This window comes from Sebastes fasciatus, chromosome 24 (genome assembly GCF_043250625.1).
Source record: "Sebastes fasciatus isolate fSebFas1 chromosome 24, fSebFas1.pri, whole genome shotgun sequence".
In the NCBI taxonomy this organism is placed as follows: Eukaryota; Metazoa; Chordata; class Actinopteri; order Perciformes; family Sebastidae; genus Sebastes; species Sebastes fasciatus.
The window spans coordinates 8630843-8647761 of record NC_133818.1 but is presented as its reverse complement, the minus strand read 5'-3'; the positions used below and the strand labels follow the sequence as shown (position 1 = coordinate 8647761).

Sequence of the window (16919 nt, the reverse complement as noted above, 5' to 3'; positions counted from 1 at the left end):
AGGAAATCTAATCTATCTTTAGTGCAATCCAATCAAACGCAATCAACTATGTAAACAGGAAGTTACTTAAGCATCCAAAGCTGTTACATAACTTCCAAAAATAACCGTTTTTGACTCCTTTGATCATGGTGATCTTGGCCACCGCTGTCGCCCATTAACAGTGTTCTGTCTTCACCGAGTCCAGGCAGAATATGGGCCACAGAACACCTGAAGCAAAGGAAACTGGGGCACTGTGGGTTTGGTTTTGGAACTGTGGTCCGAGGCAGGCCTCCCAGAATTCAATCAGCCCCCACTGACGAAGCGAGAGCCAATAACTGGAGGGTGTGGAGCCCACAGTCATTATCTGCTATTTTAATTTGATTCAGTGGGAAACCAGAGAAGCCTCTTGGCCACCTTATCCGGCACACGTTAAGGTTTGATGAATTGGCCCCCGAGCTTCGCCCAACAGGTCTGACTGGGTCAGTTACATCGTAGGCGTCACAACTCGGAGGAGAGAGTTTAAGGTCAAAACAGAAGAAACAGGAGATGTACACAGGGGATAGATTTATTTTTGTGGGTTATATATTTATATTTTGTTTTGATGCTTTCAGCTTCAGAAGTCAGAGAGGAAATGGTATTTGAAGATAATTAGATCTGAATATAGCTGACCTGAACTGCAGATAAATAAAAGAACATGCTGTGAAGTAATTTGAATTGAAAGGGTCCATTTCTAATAATGTGCATGATGGGTTTCAGGTGATAGACAGGACCCTTTGTTTAGACATCTTCTGCATTTGAAAGGATATTAAATCGGTATTTGTGTACCTTGTACCACATGATCTCAGGCTCCACTCCTGGCTGCAGATAATCCTCAATGCCCGGGCAGGTGATGTCTTTGTTTTTGCTCAGTTCCGCCTTCTCGAAGAACCTCATTTTGGAGTTGTAGCAGAGGTCGGTGTCGTTTTCCGCCACCGTGAGCGACATGGACACCTTCATGCAGTACGTGGAGTTCCTGCGAAAGATGAAAGATGACGGATCAGTCGGAGGAAGAAAGGATATCATATCGAAGTCTTGCCAGCAAACAAAAGCCGCCAGCAGTCCGTCTTCCATCATCTCCAATATGACCGTTAATCTGGACAATTACAGATCCTTAAAATGTTTTCTCACCCATTCGAGTAGCAGCGTACAAGTGTGTGCATAAGGGGGCAGGGACGCGGGCGGTAATCTGGAGCGACAGCCTTGAATGTCAACAGCACTTGAAGATTGATTGAGCCTTTTGTTTTCACGTGTTAAGCAGATACAGTGCGAGCTAGCAGAAAATTACTTGCTACAATTGATGTACTGTAACCGCTCAGGTCATATACATAAAGAAGAGGATTTACAACGCCATGGGGGGAAGGGGTGGGGGGGCGTAAAATGCAAGATTACTTGTAATGTTTGAGGACTACATGCTTGCCTGGGCTCGCCGGCGAGTGTTCATCCATGGTGGGATAAACATTACATTTTACTGCTTGGTGTTGCAGTGATTTGTATTGGGAACCCTTTTCTTTAGACCTCTGAGACCCGCAGGCTGGAGCAGGTTCAGTCTTTGAGCTGGGAGGCTAAATAACGCTCCAATTTAGGCTAAATTTTGGCGAGGAAAAACTGCCATGGCCATTTTCAAAGGGGTCCCTTCACCTCTGACCTCAAGATATGTGAATGAAAATGGGTTCCAGCGAGTCTCCCCTTTACAGACATGCCCACTTTATGATAATCACATGCAGTTCGGGGCAAAAACCATGCAGTTTTTTGAATGCAGTATAAATGTGTTATTATGTTAGTCCCCACAGTAGCCATTTCATTGTAGCGAGACCATTTTTTAAAATTTGACCTCCGTGTATAAAATGACCTCTAGGATAATCACAGCCTCATGAAGCTTTACAGCCACAAACTAGAGACCTAGAGCATTCAGAGGATGGATGGCTTTCCTAGCTAGATTGACAATAAGGGGGTTTCCAGAACAGAAGTGCTCGCCATCTAATCGACAGATTCTGACTGCAGAAATCTCCAAACAGTGCTGAGCTGCATCTCAAATTAATCTTCAGGTTCCCAGCTTTCAGATGATGTACACCACTTCTATGTGACATCTACTGTTGACCTGCTATCTCTCCCTAAAGACCCCCTGTACTCCCCTAACAAAGACAAAAACGGGTCTAATGTGGGTCTCAAAAGGTTAAATACTAACTCAATCTGGGTTCTCATGTTTAGATGCTTCACAGCCACATGAGAGCTAAAGCTACAGCTTCTAAGCTATCCTGTTTGGGTCATTAATGGGACAGCGGTTTTGAGATTGGATCTGCTGCTTGAGTAATTCTTAACAGAACATGTGAATCAATGAACGCATCGATCCTCTGCGAAAGTTGCGCTATTCGAAGGAGGGGGGGGACAGAAGCAAAAGGTCCTTGATGATCAATGGACTCAATAAGAGCACCCTTTCTTTGCTCAAAGTGGCTAATAAGACTGTCACAATTGACAAGCACTCCAGCCCGACTGCAGCAAATCCCTCCCGGTTAAAAGACCAAACAAATTGGCAGCATTTAGCAAAATCTCATTGCTAATTTTACAACCAAAGCTGGTTACACAAATTGAGCTGAACCAACAAACAATTACAAACATGTTTAAATCCTCACATAATTGTGTGGCATTAGCGAGCCCGGTGGATTAGCGCGACACACGCTGGTCTTCTGCGTTCAGCAAACAATCCCCCTCGCCCTTCGAACTGGCCGGCCGGGCCGGCGGCGCGGAGTGTGCCGTTTTTCCGTTGATGCAAATGTGACATGATGGGGAGATTATCCCAGACAACTTCTACCAGATGGACACCTGTGCAAATGAGATCCCACGGGTGCGCTTCTCTTGCCTGTTAAATATTCTGGGCAGTGCTGATAAACTCGCTGGAGGAGAGAGAGAGAGAGAGAGAGAGTGGGGGGATTGTGTCATCTGCTCCGCGTGAGTGATCGATGCTGTTGGCCAATGCTTTGTCCTACGATGTCTTTCCAAACATCTCGCATCCATCACAGCGCCTTTTTTGAGGTGACCAGGTGACTATTTACTCAGCAGGTGTAATATTCATGAAGCTTATCCATCCACACTCCGGAGACTTAACTGTACGCATTCGACGCAACTCTCGGCGTACTGCAGATGCAGTGATAACAACCCAGGTGATGCGGTGGCATTAATGGGCGACGGTGTCTGTCAAACGTGTCAAACTGAAGGGGCTATGCAACGTCGTGGCAATGATAGATAGCATCCTGCATACATCAACCCGGAGCAGTGTCGGGCTGACAGCTACTGTACACAGCTGGAGGGCAGGCAGAGGACTCGAGCTGCAATATGCGGCAAACGCAGTCAAATTATGTGCAATGGTCAGTGAGGAGTTAAGCAGAGAGGATTATGATTGGCAGTCTCTCCATACTGCGAGGTCCTCATGGGATATAGCAGTGGTTAATTTATAGATTTGTGCCAGAGTTACATCCCTCCACCATATTTTTATTTGATTCTATTAACTGTCAATGAATCAGAGGATGAAACCTGCCCTTTAACTCAGCGACTGTTTCGCTCTGATATTAAATAATAGGCGGAAGAATTGATTTGAAATTCTCCAGAGAATCCGCGGCACCTGTGGGGGAATTAATGAACTAACTTAATGAATCTCTTAATTAAAAATAACTCCCCTCTAATAGAAAATCGGGTGATGAAATAATTGCCGGTTGCTCATTAGAGCTTTACTTTCAAGTAACAATAACGTTCTCGAAGAATTGTCTCAGCACAAGGCGAGAGGTGCAAAAGGTTGATTAAAGGTTAGCCCGGCATGGTGTCCTTACAAGGTGGCGAAATAAACCCACCGCAGGTATTAACTCAGGGCGACATTAGCACTTCAATAAGGATGACTGATGTTTATCTTAAAGGGGACATATCATGGAGAAAGTCACTTTTTTCTGGGAGGGCGTTCTTAAAGAGACAGGCGCCAAAACGGAGCATTTCAGACAGAGAGTGAATACAGGTATATTCAGACGGACTTTATGAGAAAAATAATGTGTTTTTTGAACATTAAAGCATGTTAATATGTTCTAGTTGAAACCCCAAATCACAAGTATGAACCTGAAAATGAGCATGATATGTCCCCTTTAATGCAGATGTCATGAAATATGAATCATTCTGTGATAAAATCACATTGGCATGTTACAAATAGGGCTATTTATCGCTTAAAATATTTAATGGCACATTTTTCATCTGTTCAAAATGTACCTTAAATGGAGATTTGTCATTTAATACTCTTGTCAACATGGGAGTGGGCAAATATGCTGCTTTATGCAAATGTATGTATATATTTATCATTGGAAATCAATTAACAACACAAAATAATGACAATTATTGTCCAGAAACCCTCACAGGTACTGCATTTAGCATAAAAAATATGCAACATGGCAAACTGCAGCCCAACAGGCAACAACAGCTGTCAGTGTGTCAGTGTGCTGACTTGACAATGACTTGACCCAAACTGCATGTGATTATCATATCACTCTCAATCGCAAGTTGCGTTAAAGAAATTAGTGGCGTTAAAACTACTTACAACAACTTAAATGTAATTTCTACAAGAGGCATTCAATTGTTTGAAAACTACTGGAAAATGAAACCTATATATCAGCCTATTTTGAGGAGATTGTCATTGTTAATATGGCAGCATCCCAAATGTCTCATCGGCTTAAATGACACGTCCTCTATCACTGCAGCTTTTTAAAAATGTCACAGAAGTATTTCGACTCAGTAGAGATATGTCTAACATCTGCCATATCATTACCGCATCCCTTAGCAGCACACTGGATGTGTGTATGGCATTGTAGTTAAGCACCTGATAGGTGGATTCTAACTTTTCAAGGCCAGGTAGAACTGAATCACTGACTCAGAAAAGGAGCCCTAGCTGACTAATTCTTTATGTGATGGTGGAGGGTTTTTGTATGGAGTGAAGTGAATGCAGAAATAGAATCCCTGAAGGACACTTGTCTTTTCAATACGACCTTTGTGACTGGATGTACCAGAAACGTCTGGCTACATTGCTGTTGATACATAGTCATAGTCAAGCATATGTGCAGATACAGATGGGTGGCTGGGGAGATGAACACCGCTCTTTCAAAAAAAAGATACTCCTTCATTTGGTGTTTGAAGTGCCTTAAACTTCTTTCTAACAGCCAGCAGGGGGCGACTCCTCTGGTTGCAAAAAGAAGTAACAGTGACTACGTACATGTCTTATATAGAGTGCATGTGTCGAACACATCACAATATCTTCCATATAGGTGTTAGGTTAACATCCGATTCACATCATTTTCCCTTTAGTTTTAGATAATCCTAAATAAATGTTTTCTACAGTGTTTCCTGTTTCTGCAGAATGAGTCGGCAACTGCTGCTTTTCCTCCTTCAGGAGTCATTTTGTACCAAAGCTAAAGGGAATCACATAAACAAGTATATGAGCGTCCCATCATTGGGTCCATCTTGGCGTACCGTGCGTCAGCATATATCTGAGATCGGATCGGAATAGCCAAGCGAGGTTACGTTAGGACGTGAAGAGTAAAAAACAACCCAAATCTATCCTGAGAGCACACGGCGCTGCAGTTAACGCAGCCTGGCATGATTGGAAGAGACAGAGATGGATGTAACAATGGCTTTAGACAGGCAGGGAAAAAGTCTGATCAACATCAAATAGACTGGCAAACTGGCAAAAGACTGAGAAAGGTCAGAAAAGTGGTCTTGATAATGAGCTAGAGACTGAGATTGGACTAAAGTTATATAAACATATGTGCATTACGTCAGCACCCAGTGGTCTACCTTACCCTGTCCACACCAAGCAAAGATTAACCCAGACCAAGATAGTGATCCTAAATCAGTATTTTATGGTCCCTGCATTATTTATGGCCAGAGCGAAGGTCATAGTGAGCAGTGGGAAGACTGGGTCTCCTACCTGTAACGCCCGCTCATAACTCACCTGTCAACTCCAGCACCGAGCCCGGGATGATTAAGCACCCCGGCTCCCCAAATCTGACTGTGGGCCAACTTGCTCCTACTTAGCCTCTGTCTCAGACTGTGGCACTTGTCTGCCATGCTGGAACAACCGACTCCTGCCTCAATTATAATCCATCCACCTCTCTCTCTCTCTCTCTCTTTACCCCCCCTCTCTGTCCTTGCTTCCACCGGCCCAGTCGCCCTTTTTCTCTCTTGTCTTGTAATACACAATTTCTCAGGGAGGAACACACACCTCTGCGGATAATTTAGCTTTTGCCACGCTGTGAAAAACAACACTCGTATCTGCACATACAAGCACACAAACACAAAATAAAAGACAGACAAGCATTATCTCCGCATTGTGCGATATGTGGTCCCTGCAACTACAAAGAAAGAACAGCTTCCACGGAGCTTCAATACAACTTTAGTTACAGTAAGTGGTCGATTATGCAAAGTGGTGAAATGTCATACTCTAATCTTAATGTTTATCTTCGGTTTTGAGGTATGATTTCTCTTGAGAAAACTTGAAGATGAAGGGAATTACATTAAAGAGGACCTATTATGCTCATTTTCAGGTGCATACTTGTATTTTTGGGTTTCTACTAGAACATGTTTACATGCTTTAATGCTCAAAAAACCACTTTATTTTTCTAATACCGGCTGTGCTGCGGCACCCTATTTCACCCTGCGTCTGAAACGCTCTGTTATAGCGCCTGTCTCTTTAAGAAACCCACCCGAAAAGCCCAATCTGCGCTGATTGGTCAGCTGGCACCACGCTGTTGTGATTGGTCAACCAAACCAAACCCTTTAACGCCCTAACTTGCTTTGTTTGAGTGAGTGCCAAACCAGCTGCAAGGAAGGTATTATGCAAATGTATTACTTGGTGACATCACCACGTTACGGAAGAAAAGGCGGGGCTTTCAGGAGCAGTGTTTCTGTGGGGGAGAGTAACTCCCTTTGGCGCTTTGCATCTTTGCAGACCTTTAACATGTACAAAAAAACTATATAACACACTAAAGGAAAGGCAAAAAGCACAAATGCATGATATGTCCTCTTTAATACAATAGTGGTTAATTGATAAACTCTTAACATAAGTCTCTCTAGTATGCCACAGAACTGAAATAACAAACTGCTCCATTTGCTAAATCCAAGCTTCTAAAATGTTTTCATGTCAGAAGTGGAAGTCCATTAGACTCTACAGACCTTAACATTTTATTCCCACATTTTGCTGCCAACACTCGAGTGCAAATGGAGCCCCAGTTTGTGATTTCACCATTACATTCGAGTCACAGAGAATCCATCTGTGTTTCTGAAAAAATAAATACCCGGCAATAATTGAAGCTGTTCCTTTAACAACACTCACTACTGTTTCCCAGAATACTCAAATACTGGTTTTGTATGACACAAGGATTTCTTTTAAATTTAAATAAGAAGTAATAGAAACAAACGTCAGTATAGATATATTTGAAAACAAAATTTGGTTCACGCTGGGTTTCCTAATTGGTATTATTTCAAGTGAAGACCATGGAAAATCCCACCTTTAAAAGCATCTCAACCCAAAATCCGACATTAACCGAAGACCTTATTTCCCAACAAACTCCTCCAAGCCTCCCCTTGAGTTGTGTGTCTCAAACTGACAGTAGCACTACTTGTGTGCAAACGCATTACTCAGTCATTTCCTAGTTGATGCCTTCGGGGAACTCATTTTCCATTCCACGACATCCCCCACTCGTCGTTATGCTAGCAACCTGATTTCATAACAAGCATAAACAATTTGTCTCCATTGTATTCTCTTCTAACTCCGTCATGACCTTATTCATTGGTCCCCAGGCCCTCTGGGCGTAATGTATGAGCAGCCATTCTGCCATGCATATCAAATACAAACCGTCTCTTACTGGCAATGCTGCAGCTGGAATGGGCTGTTGCGCTGAGGGTATGGGCCATATCGGGGAAAATATGGAAACTAGATGCAGTCGCTCCACATATGAGAGGTCTCCGCTTTTCAGTTGCTGATTTCTTTATGTATTTTTTTTTTTACTTTGGGGAAGCATTGTTTTAAGTTAATATGGCGAAATAGCAACATTATTGATTATATGATTACGGGTGTATATCCTTTTTTAGATTACAGATTCATGTGTGACATTTTGAACTATATACTTATAGTATATGAGCTAAGGAAAAAGATGACATGTATGAGGCTCTAAGTTGATTATGACTGATTTCAATACAGAATGTTTATACCTTGTTGAGCTATACGTGACAAATTGATACATTTGTCTTTTACTCTATTACAAAAGCCATGTTCAATAGCAATAATACCTTGTTTTTCAGTTTTATGAAATTTGGTTTGTGGACAGCCACTTTGAAGCCTTGAGTTTGGCATTTTGACCGTGACCTGTCAATCACAAGGTAGCCACGCCCTAAAGCATCCCCTGCTTTATGGTCTAATTGACTCTAAATGGGACCATAATTTACTAAATGAACATCATGCTGTATTGAAGAAGACTTGAAACTAGCGATTGAGACCATAAACTCATGTTTACAATGTTCACTGAGGTAATAAATCAAGTGAGAAGTAGGCTCATTTTCTCATAGACTTCTATACAATCAGGCTTTTTTTTGCAACCAGAGGAGTCGCCCCCTGCTGGAGGTTGGTGTCACATCCCAGGGACTTCTCTATTATACTCTCACCCTTAGGATTCAGGCATGCTGTGAGTTCTCTCCTATATCACGGTATGACTGATAGCTGCGGCATTGCAGATGTCTAGCTCGGAGCTCCGCCATTCACAGTTCAGCGGGAGGGGAGGCGAGGCGGGGAGCCGGGGAGGGAGGAAAAGTTGGCTGCGGTGCCAAAGTGATTGTGCTTGGGGAATGGCATTTCTGACATTTGTCTGGCAGATAAAAAACACCATCAGATATGAGGAAGAGAAGGTCAGTGTCCCTGCTATCAGATAGCGATGGTTTGGCATCTTGTTTGATGACTTGCTCCGCTCACTGTGGACCAGGCGAGCCAAGAGGTTGGCTATATGGGGAGTCAACACTGAGGATGTGACTGAATAAAATCCCTCATTTGGGATGGTGAAATATTTAACCCGGGTGTTATTTTGCACTCCAGGCTATGCTGTAATATTGAACTGAAATGAATAAAACACCTCCGTGTATTGCATGTGTCTAAGATGAACAGATAATCCTGAGAATAAATAAATATTGGTCATATGTGACCTTCTGCTCAATTGCCCTGGGTAGTCATGCAGATTCAGGCAACTGATACGAGTCAAGAGGTCTCCAAGAATAAAATCTCCACAGCCAAATTTCTCTCCCTCCACTCCCCTGCAGCCGGGAGCCATTTGAGCTTGGCTTAATCAAACGGAATCGAGCATGGGACAAATGTCCAATCAGGAGGAGCGTGAAGGGCATGCGATGAAATTGGCTGGGACCGTAATGCAGGCACATGGTGGATTAAATTTATATTCCAGTTTCTACAAAGAGTACTCAACGTACATCAAAACGAGCGTATGCAGGACTGGTTAGAGAGCAGAAATGTTAGCCACTTTTGCTGCGCAGTTGAATAAATACAGCTGATATCTATTCAGCATGCTAAAATATTCTGTTATTGATTTGGCCCATGACAGTATCATATTCCCTTTTACATATGAAAACACCAAATAAAGAATATTTATTGGGGTACTCAATCATGTGCATCAGGACAGAGACTAATATTCAAAATACTATGTATTTAAAAAAAAAAAAGTAACAACTTCTCAGTTTGGGCTCATGTGGTTTATTAAAAAAATTGTTTTTTTTGCTGCTAACTCTCAATGATTTGCCCGGAAATAGAAGAAATCCAGAATTTTATTTATAAATACTAATGTTGATCTTTTACTTTGAATAAGTCGATGTTGTGTCTTACTCACATTGACAGTAAAAGTCAATAAGTGCATCTGGTTTTCCATAATATGTTAAGTGCCGATCAATGAAAGGGAACTGAACCGAACTTCCACAGCATGCTAACTATGTGAGCTGAGATAGAGGTTGATTAAAATGCTAAACTTAAAGCAGATGTTCACAGATGGCCGTGGGCGAATTATGATGGTACAGTATGAGGTCTTAAATATACTGGAGCTGCCAGAGAAATGGAATAAAATAAAGAAATGAAGCAAAAACAGACTGTAGAACTGTTTTTTTCTTTTTTGCAGCTATAGCTAGCGTGATATACTGTATGTTATACACTGTGATCAGGTTTTCTGGCTCTAAAAGGGGGGAACCTCAAGTATTTTAGTATAAACTGATTGTGGTTGAATGCATAAGGGCAAATATTCTAAGTAATAAATACTGACATCTCTGAATATATGCAGGAAAATGGCATTGTGTTATGTGTAGAAATGAATATGAATTCAGACCATTAACTGGAATTAACATTATTGTGTATGACTTGTGTGATTAAAACATTTTCCAATTTCCAGAGCCTTGTAAAGTCCAAAAGTCCCAATTTATTTTTAAAAACATAGATGTAATTATTTCCAAAATTCACACATTCACTTCAATCCATTATTGTTGGCGTTTAGCCTTTCAAAAACAACATTTCACCGCAGTCAAAAATGTTCGCTGTCCTACTTGCCACGGTGCAACACGCACTTGTATTAACAGAGTGGTCAAGGAGAAGGCGAATGTCGGAGATGGTGTCACAAATGTCTGTTACCGCACTGAAAAGACTTAAGTTGACTTTAGCCTGTAACACATTTTTTAATATAGCCTATACTTTGTTTTTTGGACCCAATCATAGCTCTGATCTGCACTCTCTTTTCCACCAACAGAACAAACACCAAGATTGTTGCTATAATGAAAAAGTTTAAATACGGATCAGTGAAAAAGAAACAAACAAACTATAGATTTAAAGTTAACAGTATTTTTAATGATCTTTTTTGTTTGCTAGATGGAAGTCTATTACTATTGAGCACCTGGCCCCAAAATGGTTCCATGTGCAGACTCTTCTTTGACACTGCCATTGTAACATCCGACGTCCACAGTGAATATCCGGCCAAGTTCACACTGCCACATCACAAGGCTGAATAAAGCACAGTGTGAAAGGTGGACTAAGCCCAAACAGCAGCCCATACATCATCAGACAATGGCTGCTGGAAAACCACATCTACTAACCCACATAGAGCCAACTAAAAGGCTGTCCAAACACTGTGTCGACAGAACACTCTCTCTATACAGGTGTGAAGAATACTGAATATAGGGGACCATCATCAATAACCCCTGGCTTGTGAATGAAGCCGCTTCGCAAATCCATATCACACAATTAACGAAAACCCCACCTGGGCGCTGTGAATAACTGCTGCCAGAGATTTGGCACCAACTCTCTCATAACCTCTTAAAGTAGTTTGTGGAAGATGCTCTTTTCTCCCATCAGTCATTGCTGCGGTGCATCTGTGCTGCACTACTTTCTTGGGTAATCTGTTGATGGACTTTATATAGCTTCTGTTTAGCCATTACGGAAATCACAGCTCATGTAAACTGTACATTTCTTCTCCAAACTAACTGCTGCTGTCAGATACATAAAACAAATGTCTTTGTGGTTAGTTCACCACGCTAGCAGCAAGGCTCTAGGGCTCCTGACTGAATACCTCAACAAATATTGGATGGATTTTCATGTAATTTTGTGCAATCCCCGGAGAACAAGGAAATGCCATTTCAATGGCTCTATGCTTCAATAACTTCCCTGTCTTAGTAACAAACAAAGCTAGATAGAGTGAGTGACCTACTGGATAGAGGGAACAAGCGACTGAGCAGAGCAAGCGACTGGACAGAGCAAGCTACTGGACAGAGCAAGCGACTGGATAGAGCAAGCGACCCACTGGACAGAGCAAGCGACCCACTGGACAGAGCAAGCGACTGGACAGAGCAAGCAACTCACTGGACAGAGCAAGCGAGCGGAAAAAGCGAGCAACACACTGAACTTGAAAGTGAGCAAGCGACTGGACAGAGCAAGCGACTTACTGGACAGAGCGAGCGACCCACTGGACAGAGCGAGCGACCCACTGGACAGAGCGAGCGACCCACTGGGCAGAGCGAGCGACCCACTGGGCAGAGCGAGCGACCCACTGGACAGAGCGAGCGACCCACTGGACAGAGCGAGCGACCCACTGGGCAGAGCGAGCGACCCACTGGACAGAGCGAGCGACCCACTGGGCAGAGCGAGCGAGCAACTGACTGGACAGAGCGAAAGATCCACTGGATAGATCAGGCAATTCACTGGATAAAGCGAGCGACCAACTGGTTAAAGCGAGGGACCCATTAGACAGAGCGAGCGATCCATTGGACAGAGCGAGCGAGCGACTGGACTCTATAAAGAACTATAAAGACATTTTTATAGTGTTGGTTTAAAGTTCAGCTATAGTTGACCATATATCATAAGTATTTATTGTATGTAGAAATCCAACTCAAATAAAAAAATATTTGCGCATCACCTGGAGTTGTTACAAATTCAAAATTATTAAAAGAGAAAACATTCTAGAAATTAAGAAACAAGGTGCCAGATTCCAGATGTTGGGGGCGGGGTATTGCTAACGTTCGGTAAGATGATTGGATGGAAAAGTTATTTTTCATTTCATTGTGACTTCATCCATATGTGCCTCTGCGCCGCACCGCATTTGAAAACAAACTCCATTAATAAACATCCATCAGGGCGTCATTGTTATGGCCCTCCACGGCGAAGCTATTCCACAGAGCCACAGCTAACTGATTGTCTCCTGCCAGGTAGCTTATAACACAAACACCATCCTTATATTATACATCATCCATAACCCCTGGCAGCACAAACCATCCCTGCTGCTCCTTAGTCTAGCGTCTCTCATTGGCTTTGACAGCTGGGCTGGATCAATTGGACAGGCCCTGACTCGGGCTGAATGACAGAGTGTTCCAGACGGCCCATTCTGACTGTCACTTCCCTGAGAGATCACCAGCCACTCCTGCCCACGAATACTAACACGGTCAACATGGCTGCGGTCTGGGACGGGTAGGAGGTGGGTTCTCCGCACGAGTTCTCGGTGTGTACGTGTGTGCACAGGTGCCAGGTGAGGCACACTCGCAGCAGGCTTAAATAAGCAAATGGACGCACGCCCACTCCTTTGTTATCTCCCCTCTCCCATTGTCCTTTGCTGGTGACAGCCCAGGCATTGCAGGACATGCAGGAAACCCATTAATAAGCCCGGGACGGTGGCAGCTTGCCAACACCGGTTGGACAGGGTTAAAGGTGAAACATTAGCTACCTGCCAAGAAGTGGGATCCTCTCTGTGCTGCTACATCTGTCCTTAATCTGACACTGTAATCCCTGAGCTTTCCACGCTGATCGATACACTGTGGATGTGTGTGTCTGTTTGAACATAACTGCAGAGTGATGCCTTCTTAGGTTGGTGATTGTTTCTGCTAGAGTTTGTGCATGAAAGGGAATGTGGGCTGATTTAAACGTCATTTTTAAAAGGCCATTGACAAATTACATTGCAATAGACAACTATGTTCATTAAGATGGAAAATGGCAGAAAGATTTTCCAAGGATTTTATAGACTTCTTGATAATGTTACATCTAGCAGGAAAAAACAAAAACTGTCACTTACGAAACATCGACTACCATCATGCATTGCACATGACCTGAATAGAGTATTATTGTAGGTCAACCAGGAAGTTATCATCGCCCTGGGTTCCCTTGACAAAAAGCCAATGGGATTTTTCTATTGGGTTTTGGATTATTCCAGAAAATAAACTCTGTGGTAAACAAATGTTTATGATAATTACACGTTTTGTTCAGCAAGATAATCTCCACAACTTTTATGATTTTTTGAAGCGTAAATATGGTCGCCAGAAGTAAAACGCTAACGTTAGGCTATTAACAAACGACACCACGGTAGTCGGCGTAATGAGGTTTAGCAGTCCCATTTAGCCACTTCTTGGCAATCGCCTTTTTTTAGAAACGTAAACGCTTCAAAATTCACAAGTGGGATATTTACTGGTGTATTTTACTGTATATCGCAGAACAAAATGTTAAAATCTCTTCATCTTGTGTCAACCACAGACCTTATTTCAGGCATCTGACTGAAAAAAACCACTGACTTCCAGACGAGGGAACCGGAAGTGCTAAAATGCTAACTCATTTCTTGGTTTTAGGAGTCCTAAAAATTCCTGCACCACTCTATAGAGCAAGATGTTTTTTGGAAACTGACAAAAAGACACAGAATATCAGAAGTGAACAGTCCACGAGTGAACAATTAAATATTCCACAATCAACTAAGCCGATGTAAATCTGGGGAAACACATAAAGATTACTGAAACCTACAAAGACTCCATGAACAACAACTTTTTTAACATACAGAAAAGGTGACGTTGCTAGGAGATCCAAGAGATCCCACGAGACATCAAAGCAGAAACAGACATCCATCATCCATCAAATCAGTTTTCCTTGCTAATTTATGCTGCATCTGCGCATGAAAGGCAAAGCGACGGAGAAAACGAGCTACATTATAATGAGAGGAGTGGATGGAGGGATCAGGCAGCGTGGACTTTAAACCCTGCAGAGAGCAGCCGGTGATTGAACTTAAGATTGAGGTGAACGGCGGGTGAGCGGTGGCTCTCTGCACTGAAACTAGGACGGACTGGATTATAAAATAATACCTGCTCACTTACGGCGCACCGCAACATTTTAGCCTTTGCCATTTTGACAAACAAAGATGATTAACTGAACACACTTTATCTAACCCAAATCTATCACTCACTGTACTATTGTAGATTCAAATCCCCTACTTTGCGATTACCATTTACTCCATGTTTTCCTGTCATGATGTTAGAATTAGCAACTTTGTAATGCTAATAGGCTTACAGAGACTCAGTTAGTGGTATCCTCAAAGTACCCGGATGGCCCGTGTGTGTGTGTGTGTGTGTGTTTTCTGTCACTCTACAGTAACTGACATACTCAGCCACTGCAGATGTTTTCGCTCTGCATACGACAGACCCCCCTCCGGCGCAGAGCATCTGAAAACCCTCCATTTGACACACGGCGCCGCTCATCTGCTCCCCATACTGTATGTGGCGTGAGCGGTCCCTCGTCATATGGCCGTAACGCATGTAGATCTGTGTGTGTGTGTGTGTGTGTGTGTGTGTGTGAGCGAAAGAGACATGCTCAGAGTGTGTGTCAAGTTGGCCTGCTTTTACATACAGATTGGAGGCACATTAAGTTCCTGTCAGTGGCAGCTCGTCTCAAGGGGAGCAGAGAACTGACATGTCGCGTTTGTGTGTGTGTTAGCGTATAACGACGCCCTCTGACATCCTTAAGTGCAGCTGAGCAAATACACAAAGATGTGACGAGCGCGGGCACACTGCTGCATGTATGTTAAGAGACGTAGGAAGGCCATATTTAGTCTCGTGTTTTAGCTCTACTTCACAGGATTCACACAAGTCTTGGAACAAACAGGAACTCAAACACTATTAAGAACATACATTATGATTAAGAAACTGGATGATTTGAATTGGAAATAATTGTGTTTATCTGCACATCTTCCCACAGCTGCTTTTCAGATATGAAACTTTGCAAAACTTAGATGAAGATGTGCTTTTTTTCCTCCCAGTGCAGATGTGTCTCTGTCATCTATATTATGCCACATGACCAAGCTGCTCACAAAGCGTATTTCTATTATACTTCACAGGGCTGGCAGTAATAATGGCTTGGGTAGAATAACACAGAACCTCAATCTTCACAAGGCCTAGTTGATATGATTGTCGATATGAACGTCCCATGTAAAAAAAATACTTAAATATTAAGATTGGCTTGGAATTTGGGATTCTGCTCGAAGGTAACACATTGGCCTCTAAGGTGGTTAACTGGCCAATAACGCCACAGCCAGTGTGTGTTCACTGGCTGTGGCCATGTTGATGTGGGTGTATTATGAATATTCTGCCTACACTGTTAAGCATTGCCTAGTGCAATAACACCTGTGACAGACAGCTGGCAGACAAATCTCTTCCCCCGGTTATCTGGAGAGCCTGTGGACAGGACCGCGGACTGACAGTCCCCGTATTACTGATGCCACATGAGAATTACATCATAAACTCACAGTTGAGAGGCTTCGACAGAAAGTGTGTTACTCTAGGATATGATAAAATTAAAATAAATAAATAAATAAAACTGCCTCAGTATCTAACTATAAGGCAAGGAATATATCTGCGTGTGTCCTTAATATATATCAAGAACCGTCAATACGATCTAGTTCACATTTGGCGAGTGTATTGCTGGGGACTCAAAGACGTGCCATGTTGAATTTGGTGCAATTCGGACACACGGCATGCTCAATATTAATAAACTTTGACTAAACAAGCAATAGTGCTCTATGTAGCAGCAGGGGCGGGGCTTTAAGGCTCTGAGGACCGATGGTACGTGTCCACAGGATCCGTCATTTCCTCGCTTCCAATTCATGGTGTATGTAAGCAGCTGTGCAATGCATTCTGGTAGTGCAGAGTTGCGTTTCGAGAGACGGACCGTCATGTCTTCTCTTTTGCATAAAGTTGAGGTCTAGGCTACTTTATGCAAATCAGGGGCGTCCAGTGCAAAACTCCCGGAAAACTTTTAAACTAACCATTGTTGACCTAAAATGAAGACAGATTCAGCAACTATTATTATTATTTCTCACCTCAAATGTTTTCAGAAACACATTTTGGTGAACTATTTCCGTGATATACGAGAAAAAAAGTTTCCAAATGAGCCTGCTGGACTTTTGCTGCTGGATGCTGGCTATACCAACGTTACAGTCAAACTCTTCTCCAGCAATCAACCCGCTTCGAACGGGCACTGCACTAGTACTACGATAAATGTGGATATAGTCCCAGGATATACAATAAATTCATAGTATGTTAAGTAA

The 16919-nt window shown here is 42.7% G+C and overlaps 1 protein-coding gene across 2 annotated transcripts in view; it reads right to left on the bottom strand.

Annotated features, from left to right (window-relative positions):
- The window catches only part of LOC141763039 (interleukin-1 receptor accessory protein-like 1), a 258379-nt gene that overhangs the window by 141194 nt on the left and 100266 nt on the right, over positions 1-16919 (bottom strand). For both annotated transcript variants that reach the window (XM_074627288.1, XM_074627287.1), the window contains exon 4: positions 805-991. In XM_074627288.1, the coding sequence (XP_074483389.1) occupies positions 805-991 (187 nt within the window). The remainder of the gene's footprint in view (positions 1-804; positions 992-16919) is intronic.